A 19013-nucleotide genomic window follows, 5' to 3' on the forward strand; every position below is an offset into this window, starting at 1 on the left:
GCATGAATATATACTTCTCCAAACAAAAAGCAAAAGTACTCCTCATGCAGAAATGCAGCATTTCAGACTCATACACGTACAGTATATCATATTACTGCGTTATAATTATTGATGCGTTGATGTTACTTTAATACTACAGCTGGTTAAAGTGGGCCTTATTTTACAACATAACTTTACTAATCAGTTTCACCAAGGGATCAATAAAGCTTTATCTTAACCGATAATACACCATGTTTCATATTATTAATCTAAATCTGCAAAGTAACTCGTTACTTTAGCTCAAAGCTGCACTAAATTACAGTTCGTGAGTAAATGTACTTTATATTCCTCACCGCTGCACTGGCAGACAGTAGCCACAGGTAAAACTGTCTTCCGCAAGACCTGCAGGAACTGGTCCACTGGGTAACTGGGTTACACCCGCTTACACACACACACACACACACACACACACACACACACACACACACACACACACACACACACACACTCACCCACTTGTCTCACAAACAAGTTGAACATTAACAGACAGTGCTTTGATAGCGTTATCAGTGTCTGGGTCGTACCAAGTGGCGGGTAGTGAAACATGACTTCTAGGTCAAATTTCTATCTGAGCGAGCAAAACTAGAGACAAACGAGATGTTTTCATATTTTATAACTTGGATCTGCTCTCACCACCAGGTCCCTGTAGTCAAATGAATCCTCCAGCGACCAAAAAACAACGTAAACAACGTTACACACCCGCGAATGTCGCAACCTGTGTCTGAGAGCTCACCTGTTGGCTGCGCGGCTGACGTGGGGCGTTCAGGTACTCCCCCGCGCCTCCAACTCACAAAGACACAAAATGGAGCTGGAGCTACCTGGCTGAGGAAAAGTACAGTTCCGCTCTTTATTATGCACAAACTGGAGTTTTGAGCGCGTATTTTATGAAATAATAATAAGCTGAGTCGACTGAGAACCCGAGAAGAGAGGATTAAAAATGCTGTGGACGTTAATCATTGCCGCTTTAATGGCAGCAGGTAAGTCGACCTGTTTTTTGTTGTGTTTTTCATGAACAGGGTGGGCCCTCTTCCGTGAAAAGGCCGCAGAGAAACTGCGTCTATGGCTCTTTCTCTATTTCGACCAATCCTTTTGCTATGTTTTATCGTGTAATGACGGTTTTGGGGCTGTTTATGTTCATGTACCGGGTTATTTACTCACCTGTTGCATTTTGACCCATATCACAACCTTTTATAACGAGTCATTTGTTCTTATCGATGGCTGTTCTGTCACACGTAGAATATCGACTTACAGTGAAGCGCTTTTTTTTGTACTTTTTTGACACTATATACTTTATTATAGATATTTTTATGGCAGAAAAATAAACAAAAACTACAAACGCAGGCTTTAAAAACTGATGTGTAACATAGATATTGCCTACTTTACAACGTTGTTATTTTATTTAATGAAAGATTAATAAGAAGCATTTGACATGTTTTCTCAATGTACAAATGAAGAAGAACTTAGTTGGGAATTGTCAGTGAATGTTAAAGCTGAATGTGACATCAGGAAATCACACTGTGTGTGTGTGTGTGTGTGTGTCCTTCCTGTAGTAAGTCAGTAAATAAGTCATTTTATTGAGACACAGTGACATGTTGGGAGATGAAGGGAAGTCTGAGTCAGAGCACAGGCACAGAACCAGGAGGGGCGTCGGGGAGGCAGCAGCAAGGCTTTAGACCTCCAGTAAGCACAACCATCAGGACTCAGTGAATTCAAATGATTCAAACAAGGCAACAAAGCATGAAACAAGTTCTTATCAGAACAACAATGAGCAGTTTGTTCTGGTCGGGGTCCTTCACAGCCCCACTGAGAATAGAATAGAATAAAGTTGCATGCTACAATGTCTGCAAACAGACAAACACAGATATCATATAAGTACTTATTTGTTTTAATTATGTAGTGAGGTTCTTTTGAGGCCTTTACATTTAACTTAACTGTAACAATATGGGAACAGTTCCAGGGTGTTAGAAAAATCTAGGTAAGTGACAGCAGATGATAGTAAAAATCTAAAATAATCTGTATTTTTCTAACTGTCAACGAATGCAAGACCAAAAGTCTGGAATCAGTTATTCCTCTGCTGTCTGCGCTGGCCAAGTTTGCATAGCTGTCCTAATTTACTCAGCTGTAATGGTCAGACTGAAAGCGCAGAGCCGTGCGAGGTGACTCATCGCAGCCAGTCTCAGTGATACCAGCAGCGAGGTGGAAATACTCTTTGTCATATGCCACGCCCTGGGTTAGTGTACACTAATGAGAACTTTTACCTAAAATAATAAAACTTGAGTAACAGTATTATTATTTCGTTCCAGAGTCCGCGATGGCCATCTCGGTCCAGTGCCCCACAAAGAAGTACGTCGTCATCCTCTTCCAGCCCGTCACCCTCGCCTGCAACTACCAGACGACCGACACTCAGACTGCCATTGTCGTGTGGAAGTATAAATCGTACTGCCGGGATCCCATCCAGGCTGCACTGAATCCCAGCAGTGCAGACAACATCCTGTCACAGAACAACCCCAACTACGACCCCAACATCGAGTGCGCCGACAACCAGAGGACGGTGCGCATCGTGGCCTCCAAGCAAGCCAACTCCGTGACGCTCAGCGGGGATTACCAGGGCCGCAAGATCAGCATCATAAACAGTGAGCAGCTGAAAACTCCCACTTAACTATGCGCATATTCATGTTTTATGCCCTCACACAATATATTAGAATCGCCATTTTAATACAGTTGTGCAGTCCGTGGGCTACACTCATTTCTCACTATATGACTCTATATGACTTGCTTTCACTTAAATTTCTGTGTAGATCTGCTGTTCAAACTGAATAATTTTGTATATCTTTTTGTATATTTTGGACACGTGCAGTTAAAAACGGAGGTGGCACACTCAAGAGGAACATAAGGAGAGAAGAAGCATCCAGAAACCAATGTATTTCTACCTAGAATTTACATGAGCAAGGGTTTTACCCTGAGGACAGTTATGAGTTGATGCACTCGTGTAGAATGATATCAGCTTTTAAACAGCTGCCCAGTATCGTCTGCCACCCTGCATGTGAAGCAACACTGCAGCTGGTGTTTTAGTAGCATGTCTCAGTGTATGTCACTTTGTTATTATGGAGAAAATCACCATCGCTTTAGCACTTTCTTGGCCAATCTGCAAAGCCTTTAACAGGGCTGAAGCAAGGTAGAACAGCAACAGTACAAATAAATCTAGGTTAAAATGTACCACATGTGCAAGTAAAGGTTAATGCATTAGATGAGATTTCAGTTGGTTGCTAGACCTATCGCCTCTCCTCCTCCGGTTTTCAATATCAAAGGCATGACTTTTTAGATGTGGTGCAGGTGCAGAAAAGAAAACCTTGCTGGAGGATCTCAGACAATGACTGGACGCACGGGGCGTTCAGAGCTCAGTGACGTGGCTGGAGGCCAGACTAGCCAAGGCCTTGAAAATTAGCAACAGAATAACAGTATCATGATAATGTACAAAACTTTAACATTAAAAACCTGTATTAGTACTAACTTACTGTACGAGGCCATCGTTTTGGGTGGGGTAGCTGACACATCTTTGAATTGGATTGCTCAGTGGCTCAGCCTGCAAACATCTGGTGCTCATTGTATGAATGTCTTTTCCCACCACTGCCTCTCCCATTCACGATGGAGCTTAAAAAAGAAAGGGCCGGTCACCTCAGCCTGTGCTTCGCAGCGCCTGGCTGCAGACCAGACGTGTCTTTGTTAGACAGCCTTCTATCTGTTAACGGTCCAGCAGATCAGCATTACTTTTAAGAGGCTCCCGCTACAATTTCCACCCACAAATATGTGGGAAACTTTAATTTCTAGGAATCATCCAAAGTGTCCTTCTTATGATTGTGTCCGGAGAAAGCATAGCGAGGCCCAGAGAGACCCCGGCGTAGACGAATGCTCTCGACACACTGCAGCTGAACAAGGATCATTATCGGCTCGCGCTGTTATGCGACTGTAATGATAGTGAGTGACTCTGACTCTGATCTGTCGTTCTTCACAGATGCAGACCTGAATATCGCGCAGACGGCGTGGGGCGACAGCGGCGTCTACTTTTGCACTGTGACCTCTGCCCGGGACCTCTCAGGGGATGGTGAAGATTACACAGAATTAATTGTACTGGGTAAGTATGAGTATGTGGTCACATTGTGGTACGCATATAAAAAAAAAAGCTTCTTTTCCTCTCTGTGCTTCCCTTTCCTCCTCACATGCACACACACACACACACACATCAAGTTACACAAAAGGTTTTCACATAATTGAGGGGAAATGTTTCAGATGGTCACGCCCTGGAATCAATGAATTAGTGTTAGGGCAGATGTAGAGTCAGCAGAGAGGATACTTGCCACCAGCCTGGTTCTGGACTGGTATGGAGTCGTAGGTTGTTGGCACTGAAATTAGACCGATACCACTTTAAAGTAATTGTGGCTTTATCTTTCTTTCACAGAGAGAAAGTCAAATACTACTGACCTCCTGCCTGGCATTGACTTACTGGTTATGGAAGGTAGTACAAACCCCTGGATGTAGTTCAGTAGAGGTGTTAGAGGGAGGGTGAGGTTTAGTCGTAAAGGTGATGGGATTGGCATTGCTTCAGGTCGCCCTTGTTGTGTGTTTTTAAAAGATTCACAAATGTGTTTGTCCTTTGTTAAACAATTCTTAGACGTATATACTTTGTGGCCAGCGCCTAATTAATTACATGCAAGTTGCAGCTATGACTGATCTTGAGAGCAGGCACCTGCATGCAAACATCCTGGTGTGAGTGAAAATTTAATCAGTCGCGATTTGTTAATTTTTAACGAGGGATATGGCCCAATGGGAGCACCACCCCCACCCCCCACCCCAACAACACACACGGCCGTATTCTAACCCTGCAATAATCTTCGTTCTCTATACTACAATTATCTTTTTTTAACTAATAAGGGGGGATGGCTGCTTAAAAAGGGGGATGAGGTTTGGTCATTTTGCCAGCAACGGTAATGGCATCCCCCCTCATCCCCCCTCAAAACGCCTCCTGCATTTGACAATGTAATGCTAATTTTCTGCAAACCCACCTGTTCTGCTTGTGTCATTTTTGCATCCTCACCTTTCTCCACCTGACACTCCCTCCTTATCTACCTCGACCTCTCCAATATGGCTCAGCTCCCATGTGTGACTTTCTGTAGCTGCCTGGTCGCAACAAAAGGACACATTCAGCACACATTTCCTTATCAGTGTACACAGCCAAAGAATGCCTTTACACTGTGCTCTGCTAATCCACCATCCATTATAGCTGATTTGTGCGAGCGAACAGCGTCTGGCTGTTCTTGTGTCTTTCCTCGGGGGCTTGCGCTGCTTGAGCCGACTCGCAGCATGAAATCAGGCCCTGGGTGCAACAACAAACCGGATTCACTGGTTTGACAAACCCGTAAAGAAAATACCTAAATTACCACTGTGGCCAATGTGTTTCCTCGATCTGAACACTCAAGAACAAAAATGACATCAAACAGTCACCCAGTGATTTAACGAGGTTGTTTGCAGTCATGAACAAACAGCAGGACCACCCATGTCGTGCTCTGTAGACTGTATTCTGTGTTTTGGAAGCGTAATGGTCAAGCCGCACTGCTGCTTCTCCCTCTGCTACTTCCTCTTTGACTACCATTAGATTTTCTGTTCTTTTAGCACAGGGCTGCAAACTAACTCAAGTTTAATGTTTAAATCTCCAATATTGTATGATTATAGCAGAACTGTCTTATCTCAATTTCTGCACGTTACCTGTAAAAGGAGCAAAAATCAAGTCTTGTGGATTAATAATGTAAAACTTTCACATGAACTATGTCTCTAATGTGACCCCTGCTGGCCCACGCAGACTGGCTCCTGGTTGTCTTGGTGGTTCTGGGCTTCCTGCTGCTGCTGCTCCTGATTGGGATCTGCTGGTGTCAGTGCTGTCCACACACCTGCTGCTGCTACATCAGCTGCCCCTGCTGCCCCGACCGCTGCTGCTGCCCGCGAGCATGTAAGTACCAAATGGAAAGCCAATGACAAAGGCTGGGTGTTACGTTTTTTGGACTAAAATGTGCGCACTGCCTATAAAATAATGAATGCCTGGTCAGATTATTTGATCAGACGCTCAGATCATCAGTGTTTTACAGTATTTTATGTAAATTCGTGTATGGCTGTTTGCAGTTATTAAATGAAAACAGGCTTTGTTGAGATGCATGATCAAAAAAGGAAACGAAAAACACATTTTCTGACTTTGTTGAATACTAATCAAGTCTCAAATAGCTACTCAAAAAATCAAACAGAAGTATTGTTTTGCTGTGAGTATTAATGACAAATGTCCAGCTTGAATGTAACATTAAAGAAAAAGTAAAGTTCCTAAATCTTACCACATTTATTCATATCATGTGCTGTTGTACTCTGCTTTGGGAGGGTTTTTATGTGCAAAATGAACATAAATGCAAACACACTGTCAGAATTTACCTGCATTTCACAGCTTCCTTCAGACCTGGATCGTTACAGCAAACTGCCTCACAAATTGCCCTCCAATTTGCATTTATTGTGGATCACAGAGCAGCAGGCCGAACCACAAGGGTGATAAAGCACAGTTTGAGTGACTGTTTTAATGACCTAAAAGACAGATTATACTCCACAAAACAATCTCTGAAATATGTTTGTTTGCTTTCTTGCTAAGAGTTAGATGACAAGGTTGATACCACTCTAATGTCTGTACGGTAAATATGAAACTTCCACCAGTAGCTGCTTAAAAACCACAAGTTGTGTGGAGCCTTTTTGTCGATTTGGTGCGCTGTAAGCTAAGATAACCAACTGCAGGTTGCGGCTACACATTTAACGTACAAGCACAGGTGTGGCATCAATCTTTTTAGCTCACCCTCATCAAGAAATAAACAGTTGCTGTTTGCTAGTTTTTGTCCTTGCTGGAGACAATTTTTTCTTTTCTTTTTGCTGCGATCATGTTTTCTTTCTGCTTGTAACTTTCCTCTGTTATTTCACAGTGTACGAGGCAGGAAAAGCGGTGAAGAAAGGTGTGCCCAGTCATTATGCGCCCACCCTGTATGCTCCCAGCATGTACGCTCAGCCGGCATACAGCGGCCCACTAATGAACCAGCCCGGTATGCCCCTGCTTCCTCTACCCAACGGAGCTGGAGGCGTGCCCCCACACAACGGCTACGGTCTAGAATATGACGCGGCCAGCTCAGGTAAGGGTTATTCCCATGGAAACTGCTCTTTTGGATTTTCCATCCTGGTTGAAGGGGCTCTTCTCAGAAATGGTTGAGCTTGAGTTGACTGAAACTATGAGTCATCTTCACACAGTGGAACACCCAGTGATACAGGTCTTCTGCTGTAAAGCACCTTGAGCGGCTACTTCTGTCCGTGTTGAATTTAAAGTGGCTTTGTTGTGTCAGTTGGACAGGGCTCCCAGGTGCCTCTGCTGCATGACCCAGATGTTGGAGGAGACCACAGTGAGTAATTGGGGGAAGGGGAAAGAAAAGACTTCTTCAATTCTATTCAATTTCCAGTTAAATTTTAAATATATATCGTCAAATCACCACCCGAGTTGTCTCAGGACACTTTTCATATAGAGCAGGTGCAGACCAAACTCTTTATCTACAGAGACCCAACAATTCCCTCATGAGCGACTTACAGCAGTGTTTGTTGTCATGAATTCTAGTTTTGCCACCTGAGCCACAAAGCCTGCCCATTTCCACAGATCTTCACACTTCAGATTGTGTAATAGAAAGATGATGTGTGTGTTTCCATTGCGGGCTCTCACCAGTAAAATCACTGGAATGAGTTGCACCCAACTGTAAACTTTTTAAAGACAATTTTAATACTTTGACTTCAGATCAAGTAGCCCATCAAAACTGATTTGCAGCATGATTGTGTTCAAATATCAGCCAAGTTATTTTAGTCTTGTCTCCCTTCAAGACCTCTGTGGCATGAAAAACAATCTGTATAAAAGAATATTTGTGATAATACACTTCCAAAGTTATGAATATTTGACATTATAAATGCTTTTTAATGACTCTTGTTGCCCCCTAGTGTCTTGTTTACTACGACAAACACTTTTTATTATTTGACAGAAATAGTGTTTTTGTTGTTTCCCTCTGTCTTGTGGACCAGGTCCATTTCGGGAATCACATTCTCCCAGTTAAACTTTACTAACATCGGTAATTAAAGCTTTTTTAACATAATAGTTTTGATCCAGGAGCTTTGGTGTTTGGATTAAGTAGCTCATGAAAAACAGGTGTGTCAGATTTAATAGCTTCTTGTTTTCACTGTGTCAGATACATACTAAATCAACATTTATGTAAATGGAAGTATTGGATCCGACTCATAATCTGAATTGGTGCATACCCAGTGTTAAAGGACTCAGACTGGGATCAGGGCCAGTAATAATAAAATTAAAGGGAGCTATGACGATGTGCAGGTACTGCTTTGAAGTTCAAGGTAATCCACTGTATTTGCATGAAGATGCGGAGGCTTAAATCTGACTTCTTTCTTTGTCCCATCAGCTCGCAGTGGGTATCGTATCCAGGTGGACCCGGATGGGAACGCCACACGTGCCATTTACTATATGGAGAAGGAGCTTTCTAAATTGGACCCGTCCAGACCTGCTAACTACAACCGCTGTGAGTTACTCGTCACTTCCTGCTGTTCTGGGCACAGTTACATGCCAACTGTGCCCCCGACTACTGTCTGAGAAAATAAATCAACTCGTCAGATGCAGCCACAGAACACTGTCAGTGAACTCACTGATCCACCTGTAATTTGAATCTTGTCTGGAGGGACGTCCTTGTGTTTTAAAGTGGAGTTTTTCCTATGCAACGCACTGCTTGTACTAATTTTTAATGAGCTGAAATTTGACTTTTGTGTGAAAATGGATCTGAATGAATCTGATAGACGATAAAATGCTGACAACAACAATGAAGTTATCATCAAATAGGCTGTTGTAAAGCCAGCCACAGTCAGGTACTGTAGTCTGTTTTGACTGTGTTTTCTTATGTGTACATTTTTCAACATTTTGGTAAATTGGCACGATTATAAGTTTGCTGAATGAACTATTAGCAGTTCCTGTTAGCAGTTTGCCGTTCATGTTCTGTCAGCAGTCATTGGATTACCTCGATACCAAAGAAAATTTAAAAATGTGACGATTCTCAGGCAAGTTCTTAAGCATGTTTTTAAGAGGATCTATGGACAATTGTCTGTGATGTGTAAGTCACAATAATTGATAATCAATGTGCGTTTTGTGTCTGTGTGTCAACGTTTGGCTGAGCAATGAGACTTAAATTCACCTCACAAAGTAACTTTGCCTCTTCTTCAACTCTCCGGTGCCCCCTGTTGATGCTTTTGGATTTCTCAAATGTCCGTGTGTGTTAGAAACCATATCCTGTAATCTGCTGCAAGATATTTAATTCAATGTTAATCCCGTCCGAATGTGGCTTTTCACCCATCAACGCATTTGATCTTCCTCTGGTCTACTTACCGTCTCTTCTTCTCTGTTTGTCCTCCCTCAGTGGATAACATGAGTGAAGTCTCCTCCTTGCATGATAGCTTGGAGCCTCGAGGTCGTGGGGGTCGTTCCCAGCCGCCACCTCTGGCCACGGTCTATGACCAGGATGAAGCCATGAGCACCATCAGCAGTGTTTCCCAGCAAGGTCGCCGCCGTGATGACTACCCGCGCCGCGGCGGAGGACACATGGGGGAGCGTGCACGCGCCCGCTCCATGGACAACCTTGACGACATCGGACGCCGCTACGGCCGAGATGATTATTCAGCGCCCCGGCGCCCCGATGAGCCCAGAGGCAGGAGAGGGTGAGTCTCACCTCAGACTTTAGCATCACTGTGACACATTTGCTAAATTCAGATGTTAAAACATATTTTTTTTAAGCTTGCTGACTCTGCTTTGTACATGGTGGCCTGCATTGGCCGAAGTCAGTAAGTTCAACAGTTCAACAGACAAATGTTGGTACAAGAAAGGGTTTGCACAAGAGAATTTGTTCTAATTATTCCTCTCTGCACTGAAGCTGAGAGCTGAATCAAAAGAGCAATCTAACAGTAATGGATGTGCAAACCCCCCTCCCTTTTTTTTGTGCTTCCTGACTGTGGTCACCTTTTGGGTGATTTTTAAACTGTAAGACGCCCCTCTCAGTACATATGTTAGTCCCAATTGTTAAAAAATAAATAGATAAATAAAATGAAATTAATGGATCTTTATCAAATATGATCAAATTAATTAATTCAAAAAATTTTTAACTCTCAAATTGGTTTTGGTCCTGAAAAATCCTCTTTACAGATGCACCTAATTCATTGCCTGTTATCTGGAGAACTGTGAAGTACTTTGTACTACTATGTATATATATGTAGCATAATTAGGGTGTTGTGTGTATAAATGATATATTTACATTATGTATAAGTGTATAAATGTAGTGTATTTGCTATAATTCATTTCGAGATGTATATCAAGCATCACTAGCTTGAAATTTCAGCTCTAAGTCATCACATCTCAGTTCCCCCACAGTCTTTGTATTTGAGTCTGTGCTGGGTTTGGGGTTTCCCCCACACATCGTCCGTTTTTTTTTTTTAACACATATTTTGTACAATGGATTTTATTTCATAATTTTATAATTCTGTTGTTAAAGAGGATGCACCAGAAATTCAAAAGTAGAACCTTCAGTTAGTAAAATGTAAGAAATAACAGAGTTTAAAGGAGGATCTTACTTCAGCAGTATCAGAAACAACCAGGTCGGCGTCCTTTCAAGTGAAGTTGCGCAATGGGTGGGGTGCCCAAACTGACTAAATGCTTGTAGTTTTGCTGGTGTTTTTGGTGCTTTTACATGATGTCAACAGGTGACACAGTCGTAATAGTCCTTGCGTGCAGAATATGGGTCTCTGTAATGCTGTAAGGTAGTTTTTTCCATTTCTCTCAGCAAGCAGAAAAAGTGGAGTCAGTTTATTAAATTAATTCATTCGTTTATTATTTCATTAATTGTTCAAGGAACTCGGAAAATATTTTTGTAATTCATGCAACAAACATCAGGAAATGTTAATATTGAAAATAGCTTAAACATTAAAATCTTTTTGTCAGTTTACCCTCTTATACTATATAGAAAACCTTCTTTTCTGCTTCCACAATCAATAACCAGACTGCAGATTTGATCTAACTTGTGACACTTTTTTTTTGTGACAAGTGATTGAATAATCTTTATTGACAGTCGTCATTAAATCAGTCAGTTCATCAGTTAAATCATTGTTTTTGACGGTTGAGAAACCCGTCCATCTGTACATCCCATTCTCATCAACGGAGTATCTCAGAAACACCTTCAGGGAGTTTCTTCAGATTTTCACTTCTCACTTCAACTTTTTACTTTTCAACGTTCACTTGGACTCAAGGATGAAATGATTGAATGTTGCTGGTTAAAGGTCACTGTGACCACACAAGATACATTTTCGGACTTCATACACTAATTATGAAAAGACTTGAAGACGTGATCATGTTTTATATCCAAAAGATCAAATGTCAGCTTCACTATTCTGCGAAAACACTCTCCTGGCCATTATTCAACACCATAACTCAGGAACAGAAGGCGAGATTGTGACCATATGTCACATTTAGTCAGATCCTCATTTGGTTTGAAACTCCTGATTGGTTGAAATTTTCCATAGAGGGTCTGGTGATTGTCAGAGATGTTTATTGCTGGATAAGAAAACTGATAAATATTGATCTGAAAGCTATAGATCTCACCCTCTATAGAGACATACTGCTTTTAGTAGCCTCTTACAACACAGATATTGCAGTTCAGTGACCTCTTCAAGATATATAACAACTGGGTTTAAGCTAAACCTCAACTATGCTTTAAACTGGACCTAAAGGCACAGCAATGAGGTTGAGGCTTAAGTTTAAGCTTTTCTTAAACTCTATTCAGCAGCTAATCTTATTACAGAGCAGCAGCCTCAGTATGTTTCTGTTTCCCCTCAATTTGCTGCTTTCTGTCTCTTTAGCTCGGATGACGGGTGGAGCAGCAGCGCCCGCAGCGGATACGACTTCGACGACCGCAGGCGTCGTGACTACTCCCCCGATGATCGCCGGAGAGGAGACAGGGGTGGCTACGGCGCCCTCCCAGGGAGACGCAGCCGCAGCCGTGACGATCTGATGGATCTGGAGCGGGGTCACCGGCCTGGCGGCGGCGCCAGGGGCGGCCGGGATGATTACGATGACAGCTTCCTGCGAGAAGCCATGGAGAGGAAGAAGATGGGCGAGCAGCAGAGGGCGCGCAGCCGCGATCGACTGGACAGCGAGAGCGACCGCTCGGATCGGGGGAGGGCGCCGCGCGGGCCCCCCCCACTTCCTCAGAACCCGCCCTCTGGATACCCCGGTCGCCATGACGACTACCCACCCCCTCCACCACCACCGTACAGTGACAACGAAAGTGTGCCATCTTCAAAGAAAAGCAACCTCCGCAAGGTGAGTCGTAGCAAAACTCCAAACTTCATGTGTGGTGTTTCAGAGTGACTGAAGGATGAGGTCATTGTTCTTCAGGGGCATCTTTCAACAACAGTCAGTATGAACTATGACTGCACATTCACTGGCTGCTGACATACTGCTGCTGTACATAACTGTGCAGCATCTGTCCACACCTGCACTTTATATTCTAACTACAGACTGTATATATCTCAGAATACACATAGCGACCCCTAACTCTTTATTCTGTATTTTATCACTATGCATGTACATTTCTCTGCACTTTTTGCTGCTTTTTGCACTGCTGCTTAGATGTTTGGTTGCGTTTCGCAAGAAATACAGAAAATCATTTTTGTTCTTCCTGTTTGTCTCAGGTAATTTTAACACTTAGCAACTCAGACCACTTTAGGCTATGTTTTTTGTGTGCTAGTCCTGATATCCTGCCAAGTCAATTTTACACTGCGGGTATTGCAGCTGATGGATGGATGGATGGATGGATGGATGGATGGATGGATAGATAGATAGATAGATAGATAGATAGATAGATAGATAGATAGATAGATAGATAGATAGATAGATAGATAACTACCGTTGTGATTCCCATCATCGTTTAACAGAGGTTTTAGGTTTTGTCAAACCAGCTCAGGTAAAGAAAGCCTGCCCATGTCCAACTTGTCTCATCGTGCAGCCCCCCTGCTGCTGTAAATACTCTGGCTGAAAGCAACCTCTGCACTTTTAGCCTTTAATACCTTGAAATGATTCATTTGTGGCCTGTTTTTAAAGCTTTACATCTCGAGTAGAAGAGAATGAGCTTGGAGCTGCACGCCACAGACAGGGAAGGGTAAAGATTGAGAGGTGGACTAATGCTTTTTTGATCAGAAAAATGTAGACTATCACCACCATTAGTCTAGGTGTGGCGTCGGAAATAAGATTAAATTAAGTCACATTCAAGGTTTTTATTTGGCACAAGCACAACAGCTAGAGGGAAACAGCCCTTGGCAATGAAATCCTGAGCTCTCGGGCTCAGGCCAGCAGTGCTCATGCAAAATGTGTGGAAGGAAAATCACGTAGTTAAAGAAAAGAGTCTAAGACATAAAATACTGCAGAAGTTAAAATATAGCAATAAAATCTAAAATAGAACAGAATATAATCCTGTGGTAGTCTGGTGTACCGTAGTGATAAAATGAATAAACTGTGCTCTCGACAGCTTTTTCATTAGCTCATTCATATTGTTTGTTTTTCTTTCGGTTCATTTGTCATGTCGACACCACTTTTCTTGTCTTGCAGAACGGAGCCGTGAGCAGGGAGAGCCTGGTGGTGTGAGCGGCCTGCCCGGCGACGCAGCTCCCATCCAGGACCGGATGATTTCTAACACTGTAAATATTAGCAGGTGCACTGCTGATTTTCATGTTGCATCATTTAGAGGAAAGTTATCATGAATTTATGCTGAATGTGTATGAACGCTTCTCTAACAGGCATCAGGTGCATGGATGAAATGTGCCTTTTCATGTATAAAACATTGTGGCTGCCACAAGTGCCTTACAGTGTACAGATTTTTACCTGTAGATGTGAAAGTCAAGTTGATAAGTCGTTCTCTGTAAAGGTGTTTGACATCTTGACGAGTAAACATTTTCTGATTGGTTTTAACGTTTTTATGTAGTTTCAGTTCACCGGTACAGATGTGGATGTGTAGGGGTCTATTGATTTTTGTGGTGTTTGTCACTTGTGAAAATTGTTTTTATAAGAAAAACCATGTACATTTAAAGGAACTGACTTTATCTTTGCTTTTCGTTGTGTCACATTGTGCTCGGTGTGTTTAGAAACCTGGTGAACAAAATAGTCTTGGTTAGAAATAGTGTTTTTTCTTGCCTTTTTTAAATTTTTTTAACACAAAATTTCCATTTTAACCTGCAGTATATTGTACAGACGACCAGTCATACGCTCTGAAAAATGCAAATGTTTATGTGATGAAACCTAATTTTACAATAAAGGTCTCTGTTGTCAGGCCATTTGTTTGACTTGCAGAGTTTTACCACTAGATGACACCATCATGTTAGTGTGTAATTTAATGGCTCAGCAGACTGTAGCCGTGGACTCCAGTCCGTGCTTTTCTGGAAATTGGGACGTATTAACTGCTGTTCTTTCTTTGCTGAGACGCTGAGGAAGTTCTGGTTGTTCATTACTGGAAGTTCAGTATTAACTTTCTGTCCCTTTGTTTTAGTCACATGCTCGGAAAAACAAAAAATCCTAAAACAATTCCTGCCTCATTAAAAGTTGCAGTCGGAGTGTCCCTTCAGCTCGCGTGTGTGGCGGCAGTCGGGGCGGATGCAAACCAGGAACGACTGTGCTTATCGACCGCAATCCATCCTTAGAAATCTGCGATGAATACTCGGAAGCTTAAAATATAAAAGTGATGTTAATTCGAGACCATGTCTCTGTGCAGGACTGTTATATCCAACAACGCCACAAATTACAGCTTCAGAAACAACAGTATGACTTTTCAAAGGCGGGATGACATTATATTACACTCATCTCTGTACTGTATGTTTAGAATTTGTCCGCTCAGATTGTTGTTGCATATATAATTAGCATTAGAGTAATTTTAACACTTTCGATGCTACTCTACATAAATAAAATTAGAAGTAGATTTCAGGGTTTGAGCTGTGAAGTGGTGCAGACAGGCTGGAAACCTGCTGTCCTGAATCCCTGGGTCCTTACAGAACATGTCGCTGAACAGGTAAGAATACATTTACACATAATTTATGCAGTTTTGCTCAAGCAACAGTCAGAATTTGATCTTAAAATCTGTTGTATTCACTTCCCTCTTCTTCAGGCAGTGTGTGTGTCTCTCTCCATGGCAACCGTCTCCTCACAGTACGTCCTTCCTGCCGTCAATCACCCCTAGGTCTCTGACACTGAAGGATGGTTGCAGTGAGCGGGGTTTGTGTTAATCATCTCCACACCACCACACGATGTCAGCTGTGACGGTGCCTCCGTGCATGCGGCGCGGATGATGTTAAAATCTGTTGTGTCAGAATGGCAGCTTCAGGCTCCGGAGTCTTCTTCGCTGAAGGATGCTGCCCGCGTGCGACAGGAAGCGCCACGTCGCTTCTGCTTTTTGCTTGTCCGATTTCTACATTTTTCTTTCCAAATGGCGCCTTCTGCCAACAGCCAACTTTCTGTGATTGCATTAAGATTGACCTCGTATCATAATTACTCAAGCCTGCAAATGAAAGTGCCAGCTTTATAAATGGTGGCTGATTTCACACAGTTATAGCTAAATTTGGGAATTTGACACAGGTGTTACTTTAAAATAGATTGTAATAACTGACATGTAGGTAAAACTACGTATTTCTCACAGCATCTTCAAAGTGGGAGACGTTAAATGTCAGCGAGAGAGAGCAGAAAGTGAGACACATGTTGCAGTGTAATGTGACACACATAGCAGGCTAATATTGCATCCAATAGTTCTAAATCTGTGTGTATACAAAGAAAAAGAGCGTTTCTTTGTGAAGTGTTCCTTGACAAACAGATTAATATTAAATGAAATGCAAAGGCCCTCACTGCAGTACAACAACGTCCTTTTCAGGTTTAAAATCAGCTTTGCTTCAGCTTCACCACCATCGTCCTGATCAGGATATCTTGATTCTGCATGCTAAAGGCTGATCTGAGATCATATTAAGGGCCTTTATAGTAGCAAGACACCTTCATTCTGCAGGTTGGAGGCAGCAGAGAGGACATGAAATGAAATTATAATTTTATTTAATTGTTTTTTTTGGAGAAGGTGTAAAAAAGGTACCCCGCACACTGGTACCTTCAAGTGCTACTGAACCACTGTTTAACAAGGATAGTGATATCAGGAACCTGATCGCGATTTATCGTGTTAATTAAAGTTTGTTTTCACCACTGAGATTCATCAACTTCCAGAGAGCTACCTGAGCGGCTGCTGCTGCTCAGTAATCTGAGCAGAAACGCTGGCTTTCATCTTTGATTTAGAATTACACCTCCATAAAGTTAGGAGACTGATTTAAAGATGAATGATCATAATTGATGCAACACAGGCTGAGATCCTGCATTTCTCGGAGTGCCGCATATTCCAAGTTTTTACACCACTCAGTTTGTCTCCAAACCCAAACTGACATGACCCTGCTGACACCACGACGGCACCGTCAGGGGTTGTTTTCGCACTTTTAAAGTAACTTTGCCACTTGCATAGAAATGTGGGAATGAAGTGTGAAACAGGACTGCATAGGCCGACTTCCAGGTTCAACTTTGACCTCATCGTGCATGCACACAGTTTTCTTCTGCCATGGCGGATTATTACTGACACTTACGCTAATACGGTGCTCTGGATAATCTGGCTAGAAATGGAATTGATCTCCAAAACCGTAAAATAAGACTCAAGTTGTCACAAACTGAGTGTCCTGTAATCCGTTCCTTTAATCCTTTAATTAAATGAAAATAATGTGTGAATCTAAAGCCTGAAAGCCCCCCCACCCATCACAGGCTCTGTGTGCCAAAGACCCAGTCTGCTGACGGAGAGAGAGAGAGGAGGGAGGAGGGAGAGCGGCAGAGAAAGCAAATGCCAAAGGAGAGAAGACGACTCTCTGAGCTCCTCACTGGCTTCAGATCAGCTGATAAGGTAAGAGCTCCGCTATTCACTCATCTGCAGTTATTTTTCATTGCTCGTATGTAAATCCTGAGCAAGCTGTTGGGTTTTTGCATCACTCTGAGTCAAAACTCATGATCTGTTCCCTTCTCCTGCATTGAAATTCCCAATTTTAAAATATTTTCTTTGCAACAGAATGACAGTGAGTGAGGCAGATACCTGACAGCAGTGAGGTGAATATCTGGAGTTAACAGCTCCTTCACACATAGTTTTATTATTCTGATAGTTATGTTATAACATGTCACAGAATTACATCTGAGAATGATACAGAGAACATAACCGTGCTATATCTTATGTTTCTTAATCACGCATTATGTATTTGTTAGAAGACTCTAAAAGGTCGTAATATTTTCAATATTTTAACCAAAGAAAAAACAGCAACGCCGTAAATTATCACCAACTTATTATGTTGAACATTTTCTGCCATCACAGCCTTGTTAACTGTCATTTTGTGCAAATAGGAAGTAGTCATTGCTCTCGTGGCTCTAGATGTCCATTATGTCTGCCTTGTCACTGCTTTTCAGTCATTGGACACACGCTGATGAACTCACATTAAAACACAGAAACTGTGAGAGGAGTGTTAAAAAAGGGCTGTCCATTATCTCAATTTGTTTAATGGAAAAAGATGTTTAAAAAAAAACTAAACACGCCGAGTCCAAGCCGCACAGTGACAGTTGGAGCGCATTATGGGAGCTAAGGCCAAGTAGGACAAATTTGAGATTAGTTGCACCTTTGGGAATAAAAATCCCATAACGCAGGGACGGCAGCATGTCTGGGTCGTGGACATAAAGTCCTGAATTGGGTCGATAATTCCTCATTGAGATGTAAAGTATCAATTTCATTCTCACAGGGAAGAAATAAAAGAAAGTTGAAATGTTTGATTGAGTTTCAGATTTGATGCGGGTCCCCTCTGAGTTGGACTTTGGAAATGTCCCAATGTAAATGTTTGAGTGTTCGCTTTGGAATTTAACTTGATTCAACAAAATTAGAAAAACCGCATGATTTAAATACCTGAGTAGCATGCTCATGCACATTACACCTGCTGATAATTTGTTTCCATCTGTTTCTGCTCGTCATCAGTGGCCAAAATATGAAATGCTTTAGGTAAACATCTTCTAGGTGGAGCAATTAAAAACATAAAATGCAACAGTTTTGCAAATGGCAGCCGTCCACTGCTTCTGCCCAGTAAAGTGGACAGAGGAACAATGGCTCCATTCTCAGTGTGTTGTCCTGTCACCCGTCGCTGTCCAGCACAACCCCTTCACCCACCCTCATACCACCTCTCCCCCACACCGCCCTCCATGTCTACACCATAATACTGTAAGTGCATGTTTGTGTATGTGTAAGGATTGTTGCAACAGCAAAGGTTCCCATATGTTTGTTGTTAAAATGTAGTTAAATTCTCAGTTGAACTTATTTTTTGCTTTGTATTTGAAACACCATTCAGTTAAGTCAAGACTAGCAAGTATCTCAAACTTTTAAAGCAACTACAAGGCGCTTTCATTTTTTGTTGATTTTGGCGACCCCTGTGGTCAAGTGTGGTAGTGTTTCCACAGTCTTATGTAGAGATCTTGCTGATTATACATCTGCTCAGTTTGAAGGAGCTGTGCTGGTCTTATGTGATGGATCAGAGGACTACGAATGAGAATGATAAAGGTGCAATTTGCTCAGGCCCAACAGGTGCAACAAATCCAACAGGCGAGTGAGGCAGCAAACAGTAAAGCCCAGTCTGTACGTGCCCACACAGCCCTGACGAGAGGTCTAATCAGCCAAAACGGTTCAAGTCACCTTTGTGGGATTACCATGGGTGTCAAAACCAAACAGACTGTGGGAGAC

General features: G+C 42.3%; 1 protein-coding gene across 2 annotated transcripts; it reads left to right on the forward strand.

Annotated features, from left to right (window-relative positions):
- Positions 1 to 800: 800 nt before the first annotated feature.
- On the forward strand, positions 801 to 14515 carry lsr (lipolysis stimulated lipoprotein receptor). 2 transcript variants are annotated; one of them, XM_041943048.1, is made up of 11 exons: positions 801 to 1016; positions 2343 to 2672; positions 4052 to 4171; positions 4496 to 4552; positions 5894 to 6040; positions 7041 to 7244; positions 7452 to 7508; positions 8562 to 8678; positions 9564 to 9861; positions 12049 to 12511; positions 13796 to 14515. In XM_041943048.1, exons 1-11 carry the CDS (start codon positions 977 to 979, stop codon positions 13829 to 13831), a joined length of 1869 nt encoding a protein of 622 aa, XP_041798982.1. In that variant the 5' UTR covers positions 801 to 976; the 3' UTR covers positions 13832 to 14515. The 2 variants fall into 2 exon arrangements, with proteins under 2 accessions (XP_041798982.1, XP_041798983.1); XM_041943049.1 differs by lacking the exon at positions 4496 to 4552 and having other exon boundaries at positions 802 to 1016.
- The last annotated feature ends 4498 nt before the right edge of the window (positions 14516 to 19013 follow it).

The sequence above is a fragment of the Chelmon rostratus genome, chromosome 8 (assembly GCF_017976325.1).
Source record: "Chelmon rostratus isolate fCheRos1 chromosome 8, fCheRos1.pri, whole genome shotgun sequence".
Taxonomy (NCBI): domain Eukaryota; kingdom Metazoa; phylum Chordata; class Actinopteri; order Chaetodontiformes; family Chaetodontidae; genus Chelmon; species Chelmon rostratus.